This window comes from Microcebus murinus, chromosome 2 (assembly GCF_040939455.1).
Source record: "Microcebus murinus isolate Inina chromosome 2, M.murinus_Inina_mat1.0, whole genome shotgun sequence".
Taxonomy (NCBI): domain Eukaryota; kingdom Metazoa; phylum Chordata; class Mammalia; order Primates; family Cheirogaleidae; genus Microcebus; species Microcebus murinus.
In genome coordinates, this window is record NC_134105.1 from 67,562,758 (window position 1) to 67,581,181 (window position 18,424).

At 33.0% G+C, this 18,424-nt stretch overlaps 1 protein-coding gene across 3 annotated transcripts in view; it reads left to right on the forward strand.

Moving 5' to 3' along the window:
- The window catches only part of SPATA1 (spermatogenesis associated 1), a 41,430-nt gene that overhangs the window by 114 nt on the left and 22,892 nt on the right, over positions 1 to 18,424 (forward strand). For all 3 annotated transcript variants that reach the window (XR_012916188.1, XR_012916193.1, XM_020282705.2), the window contains exons 2-6: positions 3,377 to 3,551; positions 8,575 to 8,681; positions 10,170 to 10,287; positions 12,980 to 13,033; positions 13,124 to 13,352. Coding sequence is in view for 1 of the 3 variants with exons in the window: in XM_020282705.2 (XP_020138294.1) it covers positions 3,450 to 3,551; positions 8,575 to 8,681; positions 10,170 to 10,287; positions 12,980 to 13,033; positions 13,124 to 13,352 (610 nt within the window). In the remaining 2 variants the exon portion in view is untranslated. The remainder of the gene's footprint in view (positions 1 to 3,376; positions 3,552 to 8,574; positions 8,682 to 10,169; positions 10,288 to 12,979; positions 13,034 to 13,123; positions 13,353 to 18,424) is intronic.

Sequence of the window (18,424 nt, forward strand, 5' to 3'; positions counted from 1 at the left end):
CCAAGACCCAAGAGGGGCTCTGAAGAGGACCGGTGAGGGAAGTCAGAGGGAGTTTCTGAAAGGCTGGTGGCGAGGAGGGCCCAGTTTTCCTCGCGGAGTCTGTGGCAGGGCTTGAGGAAGGGGAAGGGGCGAGCCCAGCTGAGGCGTAGGAGCTAGTTGTACCCGGCGTGAGTCACCCGCTCCCCGCCCCGGCACGGTCGTGTCTCTGCGTGGCCCGAGTTTGGCCGGCCGCACCTTCGGTCCGCTTCCACGGCCAGACCCCGAGGCGGAGAGAGGGCGCGGAGGTGGCTGTAACCGACCGAGGGGCGCCGAGCGGGCCGGCTGGACCCGAGCAGGGGCGCTGGTTCGCTGAAGAAAAGAGGATCTTCTCAAAGTTTGACTTTGTCGCCTCCCACTTCTTGAATCGGTTTTCTGGAAAAGGCTGTAGAGAAGCCAAGGAGCTGGCTGAAGATTTACACCTGTCTCCTCTGAAGCCAAGGAGCTGGCTGAAGATTTACCCCTGTCGCATCTGTTATCCATTTTATTTGGAGAATTAACGCTTATTGTACTTTCTAAAATAAAACTTTGTGTTTCCGAATAGTTTGCTCTTTTGTTTCAGTTGTAATTTATTACCTCTCGCTTGAAATTGATCCCCAAAGGAGTTTTCAGTAGAGATAGTAGAATCTAACCAAAGAAAGTAGGCTCAGCCACTGCGTCTCACCCTGTAAACGTGTGTAGTATGTCACAGCACTTAAGACAATGTTTCCTGTTTCTGTTGGGGTAGTCCATCTCAGAATGCACTCATATTTTTTATAAACATGAATAATTTCATCATTAGTATACTTAAGATGTTTTATATTATGAGAAAAATTGTATATAATTTGCTTTGGGTCAACAAAACCTAACTTATTTACTCAACAGTTTATATCAGTTCGCAAAAATGTACAGTGTAAGTTTAGCATTCCACTTAATTTATACAATGGATATAATGACTGGAGTTAGAAACCAGGTTTGAAGTCTGGCTCTACCACTTCCTGTAATATCCTTGGGCAAGCCACCTGATCTTCACTGAACCTTTTGTTTACTCATTTCAAAATGAAATAATAAAGCTTCCTAGAATTGTTTTTTGAGAGTGAAATAACAATTATGAGTGTAAAAAATATGAAAGAAATCTCATTAAATATTGTTTTGCCTTTTTCCCCACCAGTCTTTTAAACTACCTCACCTTTGGTGCCTTGTTGACTATGTATTCTTTTTGCTTCAATGTCTCCTAATACTTTTTCCTTGAGCTCTTATCCCAACTCTAATTCCCAAGGGCTCATCTTTTTACATTAGGCCATTTCATTTATTTCTGGCCAGCCCAGGATTCAGTCTCCAACACTGATCCCATCAGAAATGACAAAGGGAGTTTTTATAATACAAAACGTGGGTTCTTTGCTGTTACTTTAGAAGGAATAGTACAGGTTAAATATCCCTTATCTGAAATGCTTGGGACCAGAAATGTACTTTAGAAGGAATAGTACAGGTTGAATGTCCCTTATCTGAAATGCTTGGGACCAGAAATGTTTTAGATTACAGATTTTTTCAGATTTCACAATATTTGCATTATGTACTTACCAGTTGAACATCCCTAATCCAAAGTCTAAAATGTTCTAGTAAGCATTTCCTTTGTGTGTCATGTCAAGGTTCAAAAAATTTCAGATTTTGGAGCATTTCATATTTAGGATTTTTGTATTAGAGATACTCAACCTGTATAGCAGGGCAGTTTACCTTAGGACAACACTAAAGGTTTTGATTGACCTGTCTTGAGTTTGCTTAATTAAAAATTTGTTCTGGGGCTAGGCGTGGTAGCTCACACCTATAATCCTAGCACTTTGGGAGGCCTAGTTGGGAAGATTGTTTCAGGCCAGGAGTTCGAGGCCAGCCTGAGCAACATAGCAAGATCCCATCTATACAAAAAAATAGAAAATATTAGCCAGGCATGGTGGTGGGTCAGTAGTCTCAGCTAATTGGAAGGCTGAGGCAAGAGGATCAGTTGGAGTTTAGATCAGTTTGGATCAGCCCAGAAGTTTGAGATTGCAGTGAGCTATGATGACGTGATGACGCTACTGCAGTCTAGCCTAATCAACAAAGCAAGACCTTGTCTCAAAAAAAAGTATTCCAAATTAAAATATCAAATTTTATGGATCTACAGAAATTTTAAAAGTATAACCTCATTTGCATACCAGTTAATTAATGAATGCCCATGTTCTATAATTGTAGATTATTATCACTAATTCTTATCTAATAAGGAAGTGACCATATATGTATCTGAGTCATACACTTTGTTTAGGTTCATAATAGAGACTAATATTAGTACATTGTCAGAAAAAGCCTTTGGTTAGATATAGAAATTGAACTATCTAAATGTTTTCCTGAAGTATTAATGTATTTAAAATCATGTTTGACTTCATCAAAATGACAATCACATTTTAAATTTTATTTATATTGTAAGATTCTTAGCTTGCTGGACTGTAACAAAATTACTGTAAGAAATTTATGTAGGATGTATTTATATGAAACTAATTTGATTTAGAAGATATCCCAGGAAATAATCTTTTAATTTTGCTATGATTAAAATAATTAGTATTTAATAATTAGGATTTCATAGAGCTATAATCTGTACCAGATAAGAGGTATTTTAAGTTTTGTTGGATCTAAATTAATTTTTTAACATAAACCAAGGGGGAGCAATGTTTTGAAATCTAGAAAAAGCCTCTGCTCTGGTGTTGGTATGATTAGTATATTCTTAAGGATTGTACTACTTTGATGATTCCTTTTTAAAGTAATAATTCAGCTACCTTATTTTTCAATTTTTATTATATAATTTATATCTTTAATTCTATCATGTATTCTTGTAAACTGCCATAAATCCTCTGAGGAAAATCCAGGAAATAAATACAGAAATGAAGCATGATATATTTAAAGGCTGGCATTTTCATATGGAGTGATTGTTCACACTTATTGAGGCGTCCAGGCCCAGGAAGAAATACATATGGTAAAACGGTTTCATCATTCTACAGCCATTTGTATAAACTCAGTCTATTTCCAAAAGTATGTTTCTGTTTTGTGTAAAATGCTATATATTTAACCTTAATTTTTCACCAAGAAAAAAGGAATTGTTTAGAATAGAAAAATATATTTCAATCAGAAGTCCATTATAATGTAACTTATCAGTTTACTTAGTTGTGTAGGAAGTATGCTCATTTCATTGCAATTAACAGCCCGCCAGCCCTATTTACTAATTGCATGTCTTTCTGAGTTAGAATAATAAAAAGATTGTATAACATTTCTAAATTTTCATTTTGACTCTATTTTAAAGTTTTTGTGTTTTCTTTTCATTTCTTGAACAAATCAGAGACCAGAAATGAGTGGAATGCTATATTAAATAAGCCAAAAATCTATTATAACCTTTATTTAATACTACTTAAATGAAGAAAGATTTAAAAAACCCCAAAATTCCAACTGATAATTATCCTATTCAGACATTAGCGAATATGTCACTCAATCCAAGTCGACCTTCGTCTTCAGAGGTAAGAAAATCTTTTTATACTAAAATATAAGAAAAACTTGCTTATTGTTTTGAGAAGTTTTTAAAAAGCAAAAATATGAATTATATGAAGCATTAGATACTGACTGCACCATGGTCCCCACTTCATGTATCCCATTGTCTCATTAAACTTCTTATGTCTGTAGCCCACTTCCTCTGCTACTCCAATTGTATTGGGTCCTCCAATGCATTGATATAACACCTTTTTTTTTTTTTTTTTTTTTTTTTACTATTCCTCAACTGATGGTGCCCTCAGTATCTAGCTTAAGTTCCCCAGGGCAGTATTTATCAGTCCCTTGCAAGTACTTTTGACTCCTTGCCCCTGTCTCATTTCATTATGCTCCTTGGCAAAACAACAAACATGGTTAATCCTTTTCTCCACCTATTCTATACCTACCCCTGAATAGCTAAACATGGCTGGAGAAAAATACCAGCATAAGGATTATTTTCACTTTAAATTCATGACCATGAATCTTTTGCTGATAGTAAATCTTACTATCTGCCACTCTTTTCATTCACTCTTCTTCTCTTCTAGACAAGTATTTCATACTATTTCAGACCCCTAAAACCTTCTCCCCATTTTCTGTTAAACTAATTCAATCAAGCTTTCCCCTCCACTATTCCACCAAAACTGTTAAATTCTCTTTCTTGTAAACAACTTGTTTACTGTTAAATTCACCTCTTTATTACTAAATCTATTGTTTAATTCTTATCCTAGGCATACTTGATCTATGTGTGCACAACAGTTGACACCATTAATCACTCTCTCTTCTTTGACATAATTCCTTTATTGGCTTCTAGTATACACATTATCTTGGTTTCCCTTCTACCTCCCTTATTATTAATTCTCAATCTTTGCAGGGTCATCTTGACCTTTTAATATTGGATTATCTTGGGGTTCACCTGTTTGTTATCTATCTATATTCACTCCTTGGTGATCTTACCCAGTCTAATAAATTTAAATATAATACCAACTTTATGCCAAGGATTTCCAAATTTATATCATCCTCATCCCAGTCCTCTTTCCTAAGCTCTAGATTCATATATACATATATTCAGCTGACTAATTGACATATCCACTTGGATGGCCAATAGACATCTTTAACTTAACATATCTGAAACTGGATCTTTTCCCCCTCCCAAATACCTGAACTACCCATGACTTCCCCCTTCTCAGGTGATATCAAATCTATCCTTTGAGTATCTGAGGCCAAATGCCTTGAAATCATACTTGATTCTTCTTGCATACTTGACTCTTTCCTCTCAAACTCCACTTCCAATGGATTGACTCTAACTTCAAAATATATACAAAGTCTGACTACTGATAATACATTGGTCTGAGCTACCATCATCTCACACTGTAATTATTTCAATAGCTTCATAACAGCTTCTCTTTTCTTGATTCTTACAGTCTGTCCTGGTTATTATCCCTTTAACCCAAATACTAAAATTTAGAAAGATTTAAAATTAAAGTATTATGCATGTCCTGATATAATACAATATGAAATACAGAGCACCATTTATAAAATATTCTTGCCCCCCATGGTTAACCTGTGTCCTTTGAAGGCTGTACAATTAACTGTTTATAAGAGATAGGTTGGAAAAACAAGTTAAATGATACCTTAGAGATAATGAGGTAAATTCAGAATGTAGGACATTCCATAAGATAACTAGCCCAATCGCTTTAAAACGTCAATGCAGTGAATATTTAAAAACAAACACACACGAAAAACACCCCACAGGTTTGGGAAATTCTTCAAGATTAAGGTGGTTTTTTTTTTTTAATTTCAGAAGATTATGGGGGTACAAATGTTTTGGTCACATGGATTGCTTTTGTACTCCTTGAGTTAAATTTATAATTGTGCCCATCACCCAGATAGTGTGCGTTATACCTATTAGGTATAATTTCACCCATGCCCTCCTCCCCCTTCCATCTGCATGAGTTCTGTTGAGTTTTATTTCTATCTGTGCACATGAGTGCTGATTGGTTAGTTCCAGTTTAATAGTATGTATGGTGTTTGTTTTTTCATTGTGATACTTAAGAGAATGGTCTCCAGTTCCATCCAGATTAAGGTTTCTAAAAGACATAACAACCACATGCAGGGTGATATTGGATTGAATTCTAGATTGAAAAAGGTTGTGAGGACAATTGGGAAAATTTAAATATGGATTGGAAAATTTAAAGAATAAGGAATTTTAATTTTCTTACATGTGAAAATAATATTGTGATTATGTTAGAGAAGTCCTTATTTTTAGAAGATGGATGCCAAAGTATTTAGGGATATATTGTCATGATGTCTGATTACTTTGAATGTTGTATTGAAAGACAGGGAGAGAGAGAGAGGAGTATATGTTTAATTTGCATATATATGTTTGAAATTTTTCATATTAAATAAAAATATAAAATAGAAGTCATATTTTGTCATGCTTCTATTAAAACCCTGCATTGGCTTCCATTTTAAAAGGTGAAAATGGCACAGAAGGCCCTACTTAATTTGTTCCCCTCTATCTCCTTATTTTTCTGAACTTATCTCCTACTCCTATCTCTCCCAGACTCTCTGCTTCAATCCTACTGGCATGCTCTCACCTTAAGTCCTTTGCTTTAGCTCTTCCTGGTTATCTTTCTCTCTGGGTCTTCACTTGGCTAATTCCTTTTTTCTCTGAAGTCTTTACTCAGATCTCACCTCTTCCATGAGACCTACCCTGACTGTTCTATTTAAAACTGAAATTTTCTCCATCGCATTGCCTTGCCAGTCTTTCTTACCCTGCTCTGTTTCGTTTTACTAGTAATTACCACTTTCTAATATACTATATAACCTACTAGTGTTTTATATTCTTTGTGTATGGTTTATATCCCTTACAGAACCAGGACTAGTCTGAGGTAAATGAGGTACTTGATGTGGATGCAAAATTTAAGGGGGCACCAAACATTTTTTTTTAATTAAAATTAATGCAAAAAAAATGCATGATGACTATATCAACATTTTAAATAGAGACAGAATCCAACAGTGTCATCCCTAGCCATTTTGAAGCCTTAGGCAAAAGAAAAGAAAATATATATATACACATATATATACACACACACACACACATATACAAACACATCTTTTAATGTATTTTTAAAATGGCTAATGGTTTTAATGAAAATATTAATGATTTGCTTCCATTTGAGTCACGAAAGCAAGATTATAATAAATTAGTGTTTTGGTGTAAATAGAATATTTAGCCTTAAAATAATGTTGTAAGCTTTAACATATATATACTTTTAAATTTTTCACTATTTTTTCAACTACTTTGTTCTAGAAAAAATTAACTATTAAAAATGTATTTCTTCAGCCGGGCGCGGCGGTGGCTCACGCCTGTAATCCTAGCTCTTGGGAGGCCAAGGCGGGCGGATTGCTCAAGGTCAGGAGTTCAAAACCAGCCTGAGCAAGAGCGAGACCCCATCTCTACTATAAATAGAAAGAAATTAATTGGCCAACTGATATATATATAAAAAAATTAGCCGGGCATGGTGGCGCATGCCTGTAGTCCCAGCTACTCGGGAGGCTGAGGCAGAAGGATCGCTCGAGCCCAGGAATTTGAGGTTGCTGTGAGCTAGGCTGACTCCACGGCACTCACTCTAGCCTGGACAACAAACCAAGACTCTGTCTCAAAAAAAAAAAAAAAAGAAAAAAATGTATTTCTTTTTAGAAACTTGTATATAAATATTTTGTTCAATAAATATTTTTCACCTATAAAATATTAATATATTTGTAAATAAAGTCATATTCATACTTCCTAAGGTTTTACAAATATGTAATAGTATGCTAGGGAATAATTTTTTAAATACTCTGGTGTTCAAAATGTAGCATATAGCAAATTTCACTATCATATCTATACAAACATTTTAAATTGTTGCTTAATATTTCATCATCAAAAGTATAGGGGTAGGGGAGGGGGGCGGGTATATACATACATAGTGAATGAGATGTGCACCATCTGGGGGATGGTCATGATGGAGACTCAGACTTTTGGGGGGAGGGGGGGAAATGGGCATTTATTGAAACCTTAAAATCTATACCCCCATAATATGCCAAAATAAAAGAAATAATTAAAAAAAAAAAAGTATAGGGGTAATTTCTTGGTTTATAAAACAATGTAAAGCCTTCAGTTTAAGAACTGAGAGTTCTTTAAAAAACAAACCTTTTATATCCTATAGAAATTAATAATAGTATATCATATTCAAACTTTTAAAGGTTTCTCAGATATTTGATATTTCAGTTAGAGTATAATCATTTAAATGCTTTGGCTTTTAATATGCAATAAATATCAAAACTTCATTAGACTAAAGAGATAGGGCTATATTTGCTATAGTTTTGTTTCTGTTGTAGTAATCTAAATATTCTTCTAAATAGGATTCTAATCAAGGATATAACAAAACATTAATAGAAAAGTAAATAGTTATATATAAGCACAGACAAGCTTTATAGACATGTGTGAGAACAACCATTCCTTTTCCTATCACTAGTTAGGAATAGGTTTCTCCTAGAATTCTGGGGAACCGATATGTTCCTCAAACCACAGTATTAACCCTTTTACAGGTACTGAGAGCTAGCAATCATCAGAATTGTAGCAGAGAGACAATATACAAAGGATAAAGATTCTACAAGGTCACCCCAATGGAACTGAGTAGGGTGAGGGAAAAGTTGGTGATAAGAAAACTGGTTTTGGCACTCTTGTATTCTTACTGGGGCCACAGAAGGAACACTATATGCCAAAGTTGTTGAGATAATCTAGGAGCCACATCTATAGCACATCTATATTGTTTCCAAGGTAAAATGTGCTCAAAGTGCTAAGTAGCCAATTTAAGAATGAATTTTTAGTTCTTCATTTTGTTTTTTGTTCAGAAGTATATATATGTTTTCTGTGTCTACTTCACCTGTTTATTAAAATTCTATAGGTTATCAATTGATTTTTTTTTCAGTTTAAAATATTTTAACTGCTGTTTTTCTCAATTTATTCAGTTGGTGGAACTTCATGTTTTTTATGTCCCTGAAGGATCATGGAACTATAAATTAAATACCATTTCTATGGAAGTTGTTAACAAATTCATTTCAGCTGGATTTATAAGGCAAGTATTTTGTGATCGTGTAACAATATGCCTGAAAAGGAATCTTTTTTTCTGCAGAAAAATGCTTTCTGGAAATTTAAAAATTATAAATGAAAAATATTTTGTCCATGTGATGGATCCATTTCCTAACGTAATGAATACTATCAATAAGTAGTACTATGTAACAAATCAAACAGTGCTGTAGGAACAGATCACTTGGTCATAATACTGTCATCCAGAAAATTGTATAACTTGTATATTATGTTTATACACAAAAAGTATTATGAGAGAAGTTATCTGAAATAAAAACCTGTTGAAGGAGCTGTGAATAATAGTTAAAGCAATATATCTGCAATGCACTTTTCTCTCAACTGTTTAAAAATATAAAGAACATAAGTATATGTTTATTATGTACATTTATCTGTATATATATTTATATTTTTACATTCACAGAAACAGGACACATATCTGACTGCCTGTTGTTATCTCTCTTGACCACACTTTTCTTTCTAATCTTCTTCATCACTTTATTCAGCCATATCAGCCTCCTTTCTGTTCTGGAACATGTCAGACAGGACCCTACCTTAGGGCCCTTGTATTTGTTGTTCCTTTTGTCTAGAATGTGTTATCTGCCCTAACCTCATTTCCTTTAGGTCTTTACTCAAATACCACTTTCTATGTAAATATATTCTATCACTGTATTTTAAATCACAGCTACAGTCCCTTCTCCCTTCTCTGTTTTATTTTTCTGTGTAGTACTTAGCAGTGTCTTATGAATTTACTTATTTACTTTGTTAATTTTTCTCTCCTACTACTAGATTATAAAGTCTATGAGAGCAAAGATTTTTTTGTCTGTTTTATTGATTGCCATATTCCTATCCCTTGGAACAATGTTTGATTATGTAGTAGGTGCTCAATAAATATTTGTTGATTGAATGAATGAATGATCTTTCTATATATCTAATATTTCCCATAAGATCCTAGAAAAACAAGAACTCAGAACAGTAGCATAAATGGTGTCTTTAAATTTTAGACATTGAAGAATGAAGTATTCCTAATAAGCAAAAATGTGGAATCTGACATTTGATTATTTTAAAAAATGTTAAGTACTAGCTACTCCTGCCAAACATCCAAAATAAATATCTGTGGCTAAATTATCCTTTAATATATGTATAAAATTATATAAATTCCATAATAAAGTTTTAACAATAAAATTTGGAGATAAATTAGCAAAGATGATCATTTTCTTTTTCAGTACAAAAAGAACATTTATAAATGGTGTTCATATGCATAATTTTAAAATGTAGACTTGTAAACATTTATTTTAAAAGATATTTATAAAAGACCTACAAAGTACCAGGCAATGTAGAACCATAATATATTAATATTAAACTATATCTGACATAAAACCAATATTTATGTTTGAGCTGACTAAAGTTACTAAATCGAGGATATATCCAAAATCTATTTAGTTTTCTACATTGTGAGGCAATTTTTATTATATTTCAGAGTATCTCCTCAACTTACTTTACAAGCCCTGAGGGAGCGTCTTGGTGAGTTCCTTGGTGAAGATGCTGTTGCAGAAAAATTTTTATTTCTGAAATGCATTGGAAATAATTTAGCTGTGGTAAGTTTTCTTATTTTTTTCTTATTAAGGAAAAGCATTCCTTATCAAATTATGTTCCTTAAAAATTTATTAACTCAGCTTCTTAAAACACTATGAGATATGTAATCTCAATCGTAAGGAAATGGAAATATCACTAAGTGCACACAGATCAAGAAAGATGGATCTCATTGGCATGTCTGTCAAGCATAAAATGATGGGTTTTTTGCAAGTGAATTTCCTTGTGAAGAAAAGACATTTAAAATGTGATCATGTAAGTAATACATTTTTAAATTTAAGTGTCAGTTTTTAAAAGTGTTTTACCCAAGTTATTTTGTTCTGGAGAAAAATGGGGTTCTCATTACTTGTAGGGCCACAACTAGCCTCATTTGGTGTGAAAATGATATGGCCCCAATATATTTTTCTTTTTATAATATTTTTAGTGTCAGCTGTTATCTATTGAACTTTCCTATTTGTAGTTTCTGTGATTTAGTGGCATAATATTTGAAGTGGAGAGTATTCCTAGCTGAAATTCCCTATCTAACAAGCCATCAGATCTCAAAGTTTCTGGTTTCTCATATCTGTACAAGGTTTATTTCTTTAATCAAGATTTTCTGTATTTAAACTCTTTAAAATGCAGTATATTCTTATTTCACTCTAGTTAATATATTGTCATTATTATTTGTCTATTTATGTGATTATTTGTTTAATATTTAACTCTATCATGAGATATTATTAATAGTTCCTTGTGGGCAGGGACTTTATTCACCATTATATTTATAAATAGGGCCTAACAAGGTGTTTTGCACTTAGAGGTGTTTAAATGTTTACTGAACAAATTAAATAATGAATGATAATGGAAGAAATAAGAATTTTCCTTCAAAGTACTTACTATAATTTGCTATGTGGGATTCTTGGGATCAGTAACTAAATGAGCAAAAGGGTTTATTGTTAGGGTTCCATTTAGTATGCCAGAATATTAATTTACTAATCACTAAGTTTTCCTTAAACAAGGAAGAAAATGAACAGCACTCATAATCTTTTGGTTTTTTTCATGATGTATAAATTTATAAAATATCAATCAAAAAAATAAAATAAAATAAAATATCAATCACAGAATCTCAAATTGGAAGAGACCTTAAAAATAATTTAGGTCAATTTCTCAAATCCTTCTAATATTTTATTATTTTCAACAAATGTTTATTTATGTTTTTATATATTCAAAACTAGAAAAAAGAATTGGATACAGATCCTGTCTTTAAAGAATGTTCAGTGTAATGGTGAAGAGAAAATATAGAAAATAAATAAAATATATTTTATGTATTCAGAAGAAAAAGATTAATTCTAGCAGGGGAAGAGGGAAGGTAGAAAACTTTAAGGAAGAAGTGATATTCAGTTTCCATCTTGAAAGATAAATGTTTGATATTGCAAAGATGAAGTGTGGGAAAATCTGAGCAGAGAAAATGGAATGAACACAAGAGTAGAAAAGCAGGCAACCAATAAAAAATAAGTAGTTAATTTTTTTAATGGAACATTGACTACATGAAAGGGAATAATGGGGAACAAGTTACAGTTTGTTGAAGGTCTTGAATGCTAGATTAAGAGTTTGGATTTTTTTCCGAAGACATGGAGGTTTTGAGCAAAAGGGTGACATGATTAGATAAAACCTTCAGTAAAATTAATTAGGCCTCTCTGAGAAAGATGGCTTAAAGTAGGAACAGACTAGAGGCAGGGATTCCAGCTAGAAGGCTTTTACAGTAGTCCAGGAAAGAGATAAGAAGGGCCTAAGGAATAAGCTGCTGCTTATATTTCACCTACTACCATCTTCTTCTTAGTTTTATACTTCAGCTACAAAAATCTTTCTTTGGTCCTCAAATACGGCAAACTCATTTCTGATTTTTAGTCCTTAAGCTTGCCTGGAAATCATTTCCCACTGATTTTCAGATAGCTGGCTGCTGATTTTCATAATTCAAGCCTCAGCTCAAGTATTCTCTTTTCAAAAAGGCCTTTCCTCACTACCTAGTTTTTAGATATTCTTTCTTCAAGTGATTCTCTATTACATCACTGTTTTATTTATGTAAAACATATATCACAATCCTAAATCATTTTTATGTATTTAATATCTGTTCCTGCAGGTAGAGGATAAGCTCCATGAGAGCAGGGACTTTGCCTTATTTACCACTGTATCCCTACCAAGTAGCACACTGCCTGAAACATAGTATGACCTCAATATTTGTTAAATAAATAAGTAACAAATAAATTCTGTGGTTTGACTATGTAAGAAGTTTACTAGGGTATATATACACCCTGGAGTCAGATTACCTGGTTTTGAATCTCAACTTGGTAGTTTCTAGTTACATAATCTTGGCTATAATAATACTTATAATACTTAGCTTTTCTTTGCCTCAGTCCACTTTTCTGTAAGCTTTGGATATGACATTTTACGGATTTACTGAGCTAATATATATAAGGCACTTAGAATAGTGCTTGGCTCATAGTGAGTCCATCCAAGTGATAACCATAATGAATTTCTGTTTGGTTCAGTGAATAAAAGTAGGATTATGTTCTACATTTTGTGGAATCTAGCCATAGATACTAGCTTTTAAATTTTTATTTATATGCCACAAATATGTGCCTTCTGCAAAAAAAGAAAAAAAGTGGAGGTAAAATTTGAAAAATGTTGCAAAAGCTTTAATTTCTTCTTATTTATTTCTAGGTGAAAGAAAAGCAAGAATCAGAACTGAAACTCAAATCATTTGCTCCTCCATATGTATGTAATGTGACATTTTAAACATATGCTAATTTTTAAGTTTATACTATTTTTTAATTATCAACTAATTTTAAATTTTTCTATATTTAGGCTCTTCAACCAGAATTATATTTGCTTCCTATAATGGACCATTTAGGAAATGTTTATTCAGCATCATCAACAGTTACTTTAGATGAGCAACAGACTAATAATGGTGTTACTGAGGCTGATGGAACAATCCACGGACCAGTTAGTGTAATTTTGTCAAAGGAAGTACTTGGAAGAGATCCCAGTTTGTTGGAAAACACTTTGAAACAGCATCTTAACAAGAATCAGGAAGGTGATTTCAACTGGAATGGGAAAGACAAAGAGGTTATTATAGTACATTTTAGCAGTCAAGCCTGTGAGCAAATTCTGGGCAAATCCAGCCTTACAAGTATAGGCAGTATAAAAGGAAAGCTACTGTTCAATTTAGGGATTTGTTTAAAAAAATGATTTAGCCAGGTGGGAGAAAAATAACAATTTAAGTACTGTGCTAAAATAAAAACAAAATCAAAATAGTTACAGCACTTAAATAAACTCTACCACCTTCACTTTTTTTTTAAATAATAAAATAGTTTCAGATAAAATTACGGCTACAGGGAAAGAGAAAGGAAGTATTACTGCATAAAACTTTGGTATTATCAGAGGACAGAGGATCAGGAAAACAATATCAAACCAAAGCAAAAACAATTCTAATGTTGGGAGATGTGTATTTCAAAGAATTTTAAATTTTTAAATCTGGTTGCACCTATCCATTTACTAATAACGTGATTCTTAAAAAGTGGTAGATAGTTAAAAATGCTCAAATCAAAATTAAACGCATGTAAATAAAACTGACTACACCCTAAGAATCAATAGAAAAAATCAGTTGAACTTTTATACCATATTACATAAGGAAATAAACTGTGAGGGAAAAGCACTTATACCAAACATTTATAAATGAAATTAACCCCCCAGAAACAAATGACATTTATTACAGCTACAAAATATATTCTTAACCAGTTGACATTTCTTGCATTCTAAGTTTATGCTATACCCAGCAATGTTCCAAATTTAGCACTTTCTTTAATCTTGGGAACATTTAATATTTACTGTTTATTATTTGATGCCAGGGAGATACTCAGTGAGAGTCTTTATCTTTTTCTTTATCTGGACATGTCTCTGCTTTCCAGTCATAATAATCATTTAAAGGGAAATCACTTAAAGGAAAAAACCAAAAACCAGGAAACAAAAATTCAGAGTGGAATCTCAGTATTCTTGAACAGTGCAAAGTCAAGTGGCTAATGAAGTGGGCAACTGCCCTGCATAAAGCTGTGAGTAGTGTATGTCACACCTTGGGCTATTGGCCAAATTCCTGAACTATGCTACTTGCATGAAACTCCCCCAAAAGAAACTTTGGTGGGAGTTTTGAATTCTGTGAATTCTGTGCAAATTTGGTTTTTAAATGTTAATAATTTTTTGGTGCTTCAAAAAAAAGTATACTTTAAATGAGAACCCAGTATATGCTCATTTTCAAAAGTTCTAGAAACATCAGTAAGTATAAAGATTAATGACAATTTCATCACCCAGAGATAGCTTCTGTTAGTATTTTGGTGTATAGTCTTATTCTTTTCAGTTCTCATGTATTTTTTATTTTTCAAAAATGAGGATACGTACAAACTTCTTAAAAGCCTCTTTTATTTTAAAATATAGATTTCATATCAATAAATACAGATTTACTTCATTATAGAATTCCCTTGAATCATAAATTTTCCCAACCATTTATTAATGTTTTTGCTATTATGAATAGTTCTGTGAACATTTTTGTAAATGCAGTTTCATGCATTTGTCCTATTATTTTTTTTAGAAGTTTAACTGCTGTTTCTAAGGTAATGTCGTTTTGTTGTTCTTTGAACACTTTCTAACCTTATATGTCTTTCTCTAGTTACATCCTTTTCTTTCTTCAATAGAGAGAACTACTACTTTGATATTTGTGATAATTCTTTTCTTGCTTTTCTTTATAGTTTTAAAACCCATATATGTATCCCTTAATAAAATAGTTTATTTAATCTGTTTTGAATTATATGTGTGTGTGTGTATGTGTATACATACATATTTGGACTTTCTTTTTTATTGAACATTGTAAGATCCAACTATGTTGTTACACATATCACTATTTCAGTTATTTTCATTGTTGTACTATCCCATTGTATGAATATATTACAATTTATTTACCTAGTCTACTGGTAATGGACATTTGGTTTGTTTATAGTTTAGATCTATTATAAATATACTGTTATGTACATTTTTGTACATAAGTCCTAAATGTACATGTGAAAGAGAATTGGCATTGTGTGTCTGTGTGTGTGTGTATATACATATATATATGATGGATGTATGTACATTATATATATTATATACAATGCCAATTATATATATATAATGTACATGCATCCATTATGCCAATTATGCCATTAATGGTATAATTAATGGCATCCATTAATGCCAATTATATATCTATAATGCACATATTCAACTTGACTAAACAATGTCCATGTGTTTTCCAAAGTGGCTGTACTCAGCAGCAATGTCTGAAAGTTCCTATTGAACCATAGCTTGCCATTGTCTCAAATAGTTTGTCTCCTTGTTTCTCTGTTCCACATTCTGGATAATTTTTTCACATCTGTCTTCCAAATCTATCTTATGAATTATCTCTTTATCTCACAGACATCTGCAGTGAAATCATTACATTGAATGTTTAATTCCAAATATTTTTCTTTTCTAAAGGTTCTGTTTGGTTGAGTATTTTTTCATATGTTTAATGGACATTTGGATTTGCCTTCATGAAATACTATTCCAAGTGTTTAAAGTTAAATACTCATTCAATTTTCTGTTCTTTCTTTTAAAATATTGATCTATTATATATATTTATAAAAGTTCTCATCTCTGTATAATGAATCAGTATTTTAAAAAACAATTTTAGTGGATATTTAATTCTAGATTTTAATTCATGGCTTGATATGATTCTTTTGATGACAAATTATTAATTTTTGTCAACATGCTCTATCAATTACTGAGAGAAAGGTATTGATATCTTCAAATATCTATCAGTGTTTGTTTTATGTATTTTGAAGCTCTGTTATTAGCTGTATGCATATTTAGGATTATGAATTGACCCCTTATGGTATGTTTATCTTTATCTCTGGTAATAGTCCTTATTTTGAAGTTTACTTAGTCTGATATTATAATATAGCCACTCCAGCTTTCTTGTGATTAGCATTTGCATGATATACCTTTCAAAGTGGATTTCATGTAGATAGCATATAGTTAGATCTTGATTTTTTTTTTTGTTTTTTTTTTGTTTTTTGTTTTTTTTTGAGACAGAGTCTCACTTTGTTGTTCAGGCTAGAGTGAGTGCCGTGGCGTCAGCCTGGCTCACAGCAACCTCAATCTCCGGGGCTCAGCGATCCTACTGCCTCAGCCTCCCGAGTAGCTGGGACTACAGGCATGCGCCACCATACCTGGCTAATTTTTTGTATATATATTTTTAGTTGGTCAATTAATTTATTTCTATTTTTGGTAGAGACGGGGTCTCGCTCAGGCTGGTTTCGAACTCCTGACCTTGAGCAATCCGCCCGCCTCGGCCTCCCAAAGTGCTAGGATTACAGGCGTGAGCCACCACGCCCGGCCAGATCTTGATTTTTAACCAATTTGACATTCTGTAATTTTTAATTGAGATGTTTAGGTCATTTAAATTTAATGTAATTATTGTTGTGGTTACTTTAAATCTACTATCTTGCTATTTGTTTTATATTTGTCTGATCTCTTCTATTCTCTTTTTCTCCTTTTGTTGGATTGAGTAGTTTTTATGATTCAATTTTATCTCCACTATGGGCTTATTAGTTATAACCTCATTTTTAAAATTTTTTAGTGATTGCTTTAGGGTGGAGGTAAGAAAACTCCTATTATTTTTATTTTAATCTATGTCTAGTGGCCTGTTTTTTGTAGACAAAGTTTTATTGAAACATAGCTATGCCCATTCAATTCTATTTTGTCAATGTCTGCTTTTGTACCACAGCAGAGTTGGGTAGCTGTGATGGGGACCTACAGTCTACAAGCTTGAAATATTTATTATTTGGCCATTTAAGCTGTAGGCTATGTATTATGCACCTCAATATGAAGCCTACTTTTGAATTATATACAACTTCTTATATAAGAACTTTACAGCAGTATACTTCTGTTTCCTCCTTTGGGTCTTTTGTGCTATTGTTGTCATACATTTTATTTATACATATGTTACAAACTCCATGTTACATTGTTACCATTTCAGTCATTTATCTTTTATTTTTATTTTTTTAAGAGTTATGTCTTAGAAATTTCATTTATTTTTTCCCATTTATTTAAAAAAAATTTTAAGTTACTATAGTTTTATTATTTCTTTTTTTTACTTATTTATTTTTTTTGAGACAGGGTCTCGCTTTATCACCCAGGCCGTAGTGCAGCGGGGTGATCACAGCTCTCTATAACCTCAAACTCCTGGGCTCAAGTGATCCTCCTGCCTCAGCATCTCAAGTAGCTAGGACTACAGGTGCATACCGCCACACCTGGCTAATTTTTTTCTTTTTCTTTTTTGTAGAGATAGAGTATCACTATGTTGCCCCCATTTATTTTTTATTTATATATATTCATGGGGTACAAGTGTAATTTTGCCACATTAATATACTGCATTGTGGTAAAGTCGGCCTTCAGTGCATATATCACTGAAGCAACACACAGTGCGCACCACACCCAATTACGTGTGTATATACTCATCCCCTCCTCTGCCTCCCATCGGCCCGACACCCGATGAATATTATTACTATATATGCACTTAAGTGTTGATCAGTTGATACCAATTTGATGGTGCTTGTTTTTCCATTCTTGGGATACTCTACTTAGTAGAATGGGTACCAAGAACTGATACTTCTAAAGAGGTAGGTAGGGACTTGAACTGCTAGAGCTTTGCTTGCAAAGCTAAAGAATTCGGTAAGCAATGGGAAGCCATCTGATGTTTTTAACGGGAGTGGCATAATTGGATTTTAGTTCTAGAAAAACAACTTAGGTGACAATATGGAAAATAGACTTAGGTAATCAAGACCTGAACTAGGAAAATGGCAGTGGGATAGAAATCAGACCTTGAAGTCAAGAGACTTCAAAGGATTGAGCAAAGTGGTAGGTGCTTTACGTGTACTATGTCATTTTAGAGATAAGGAAACTGAAGTTAGAAAAATAACTTACCTAAAGTCATACATGCTGTGCCAATGCCAGGACATGAGCTCTTGTGTGTTTAACTGAAGCCCATGTTTTGCAACACTATGCTAGGGTCATAGTGAACTTTTCACTACTAACAAA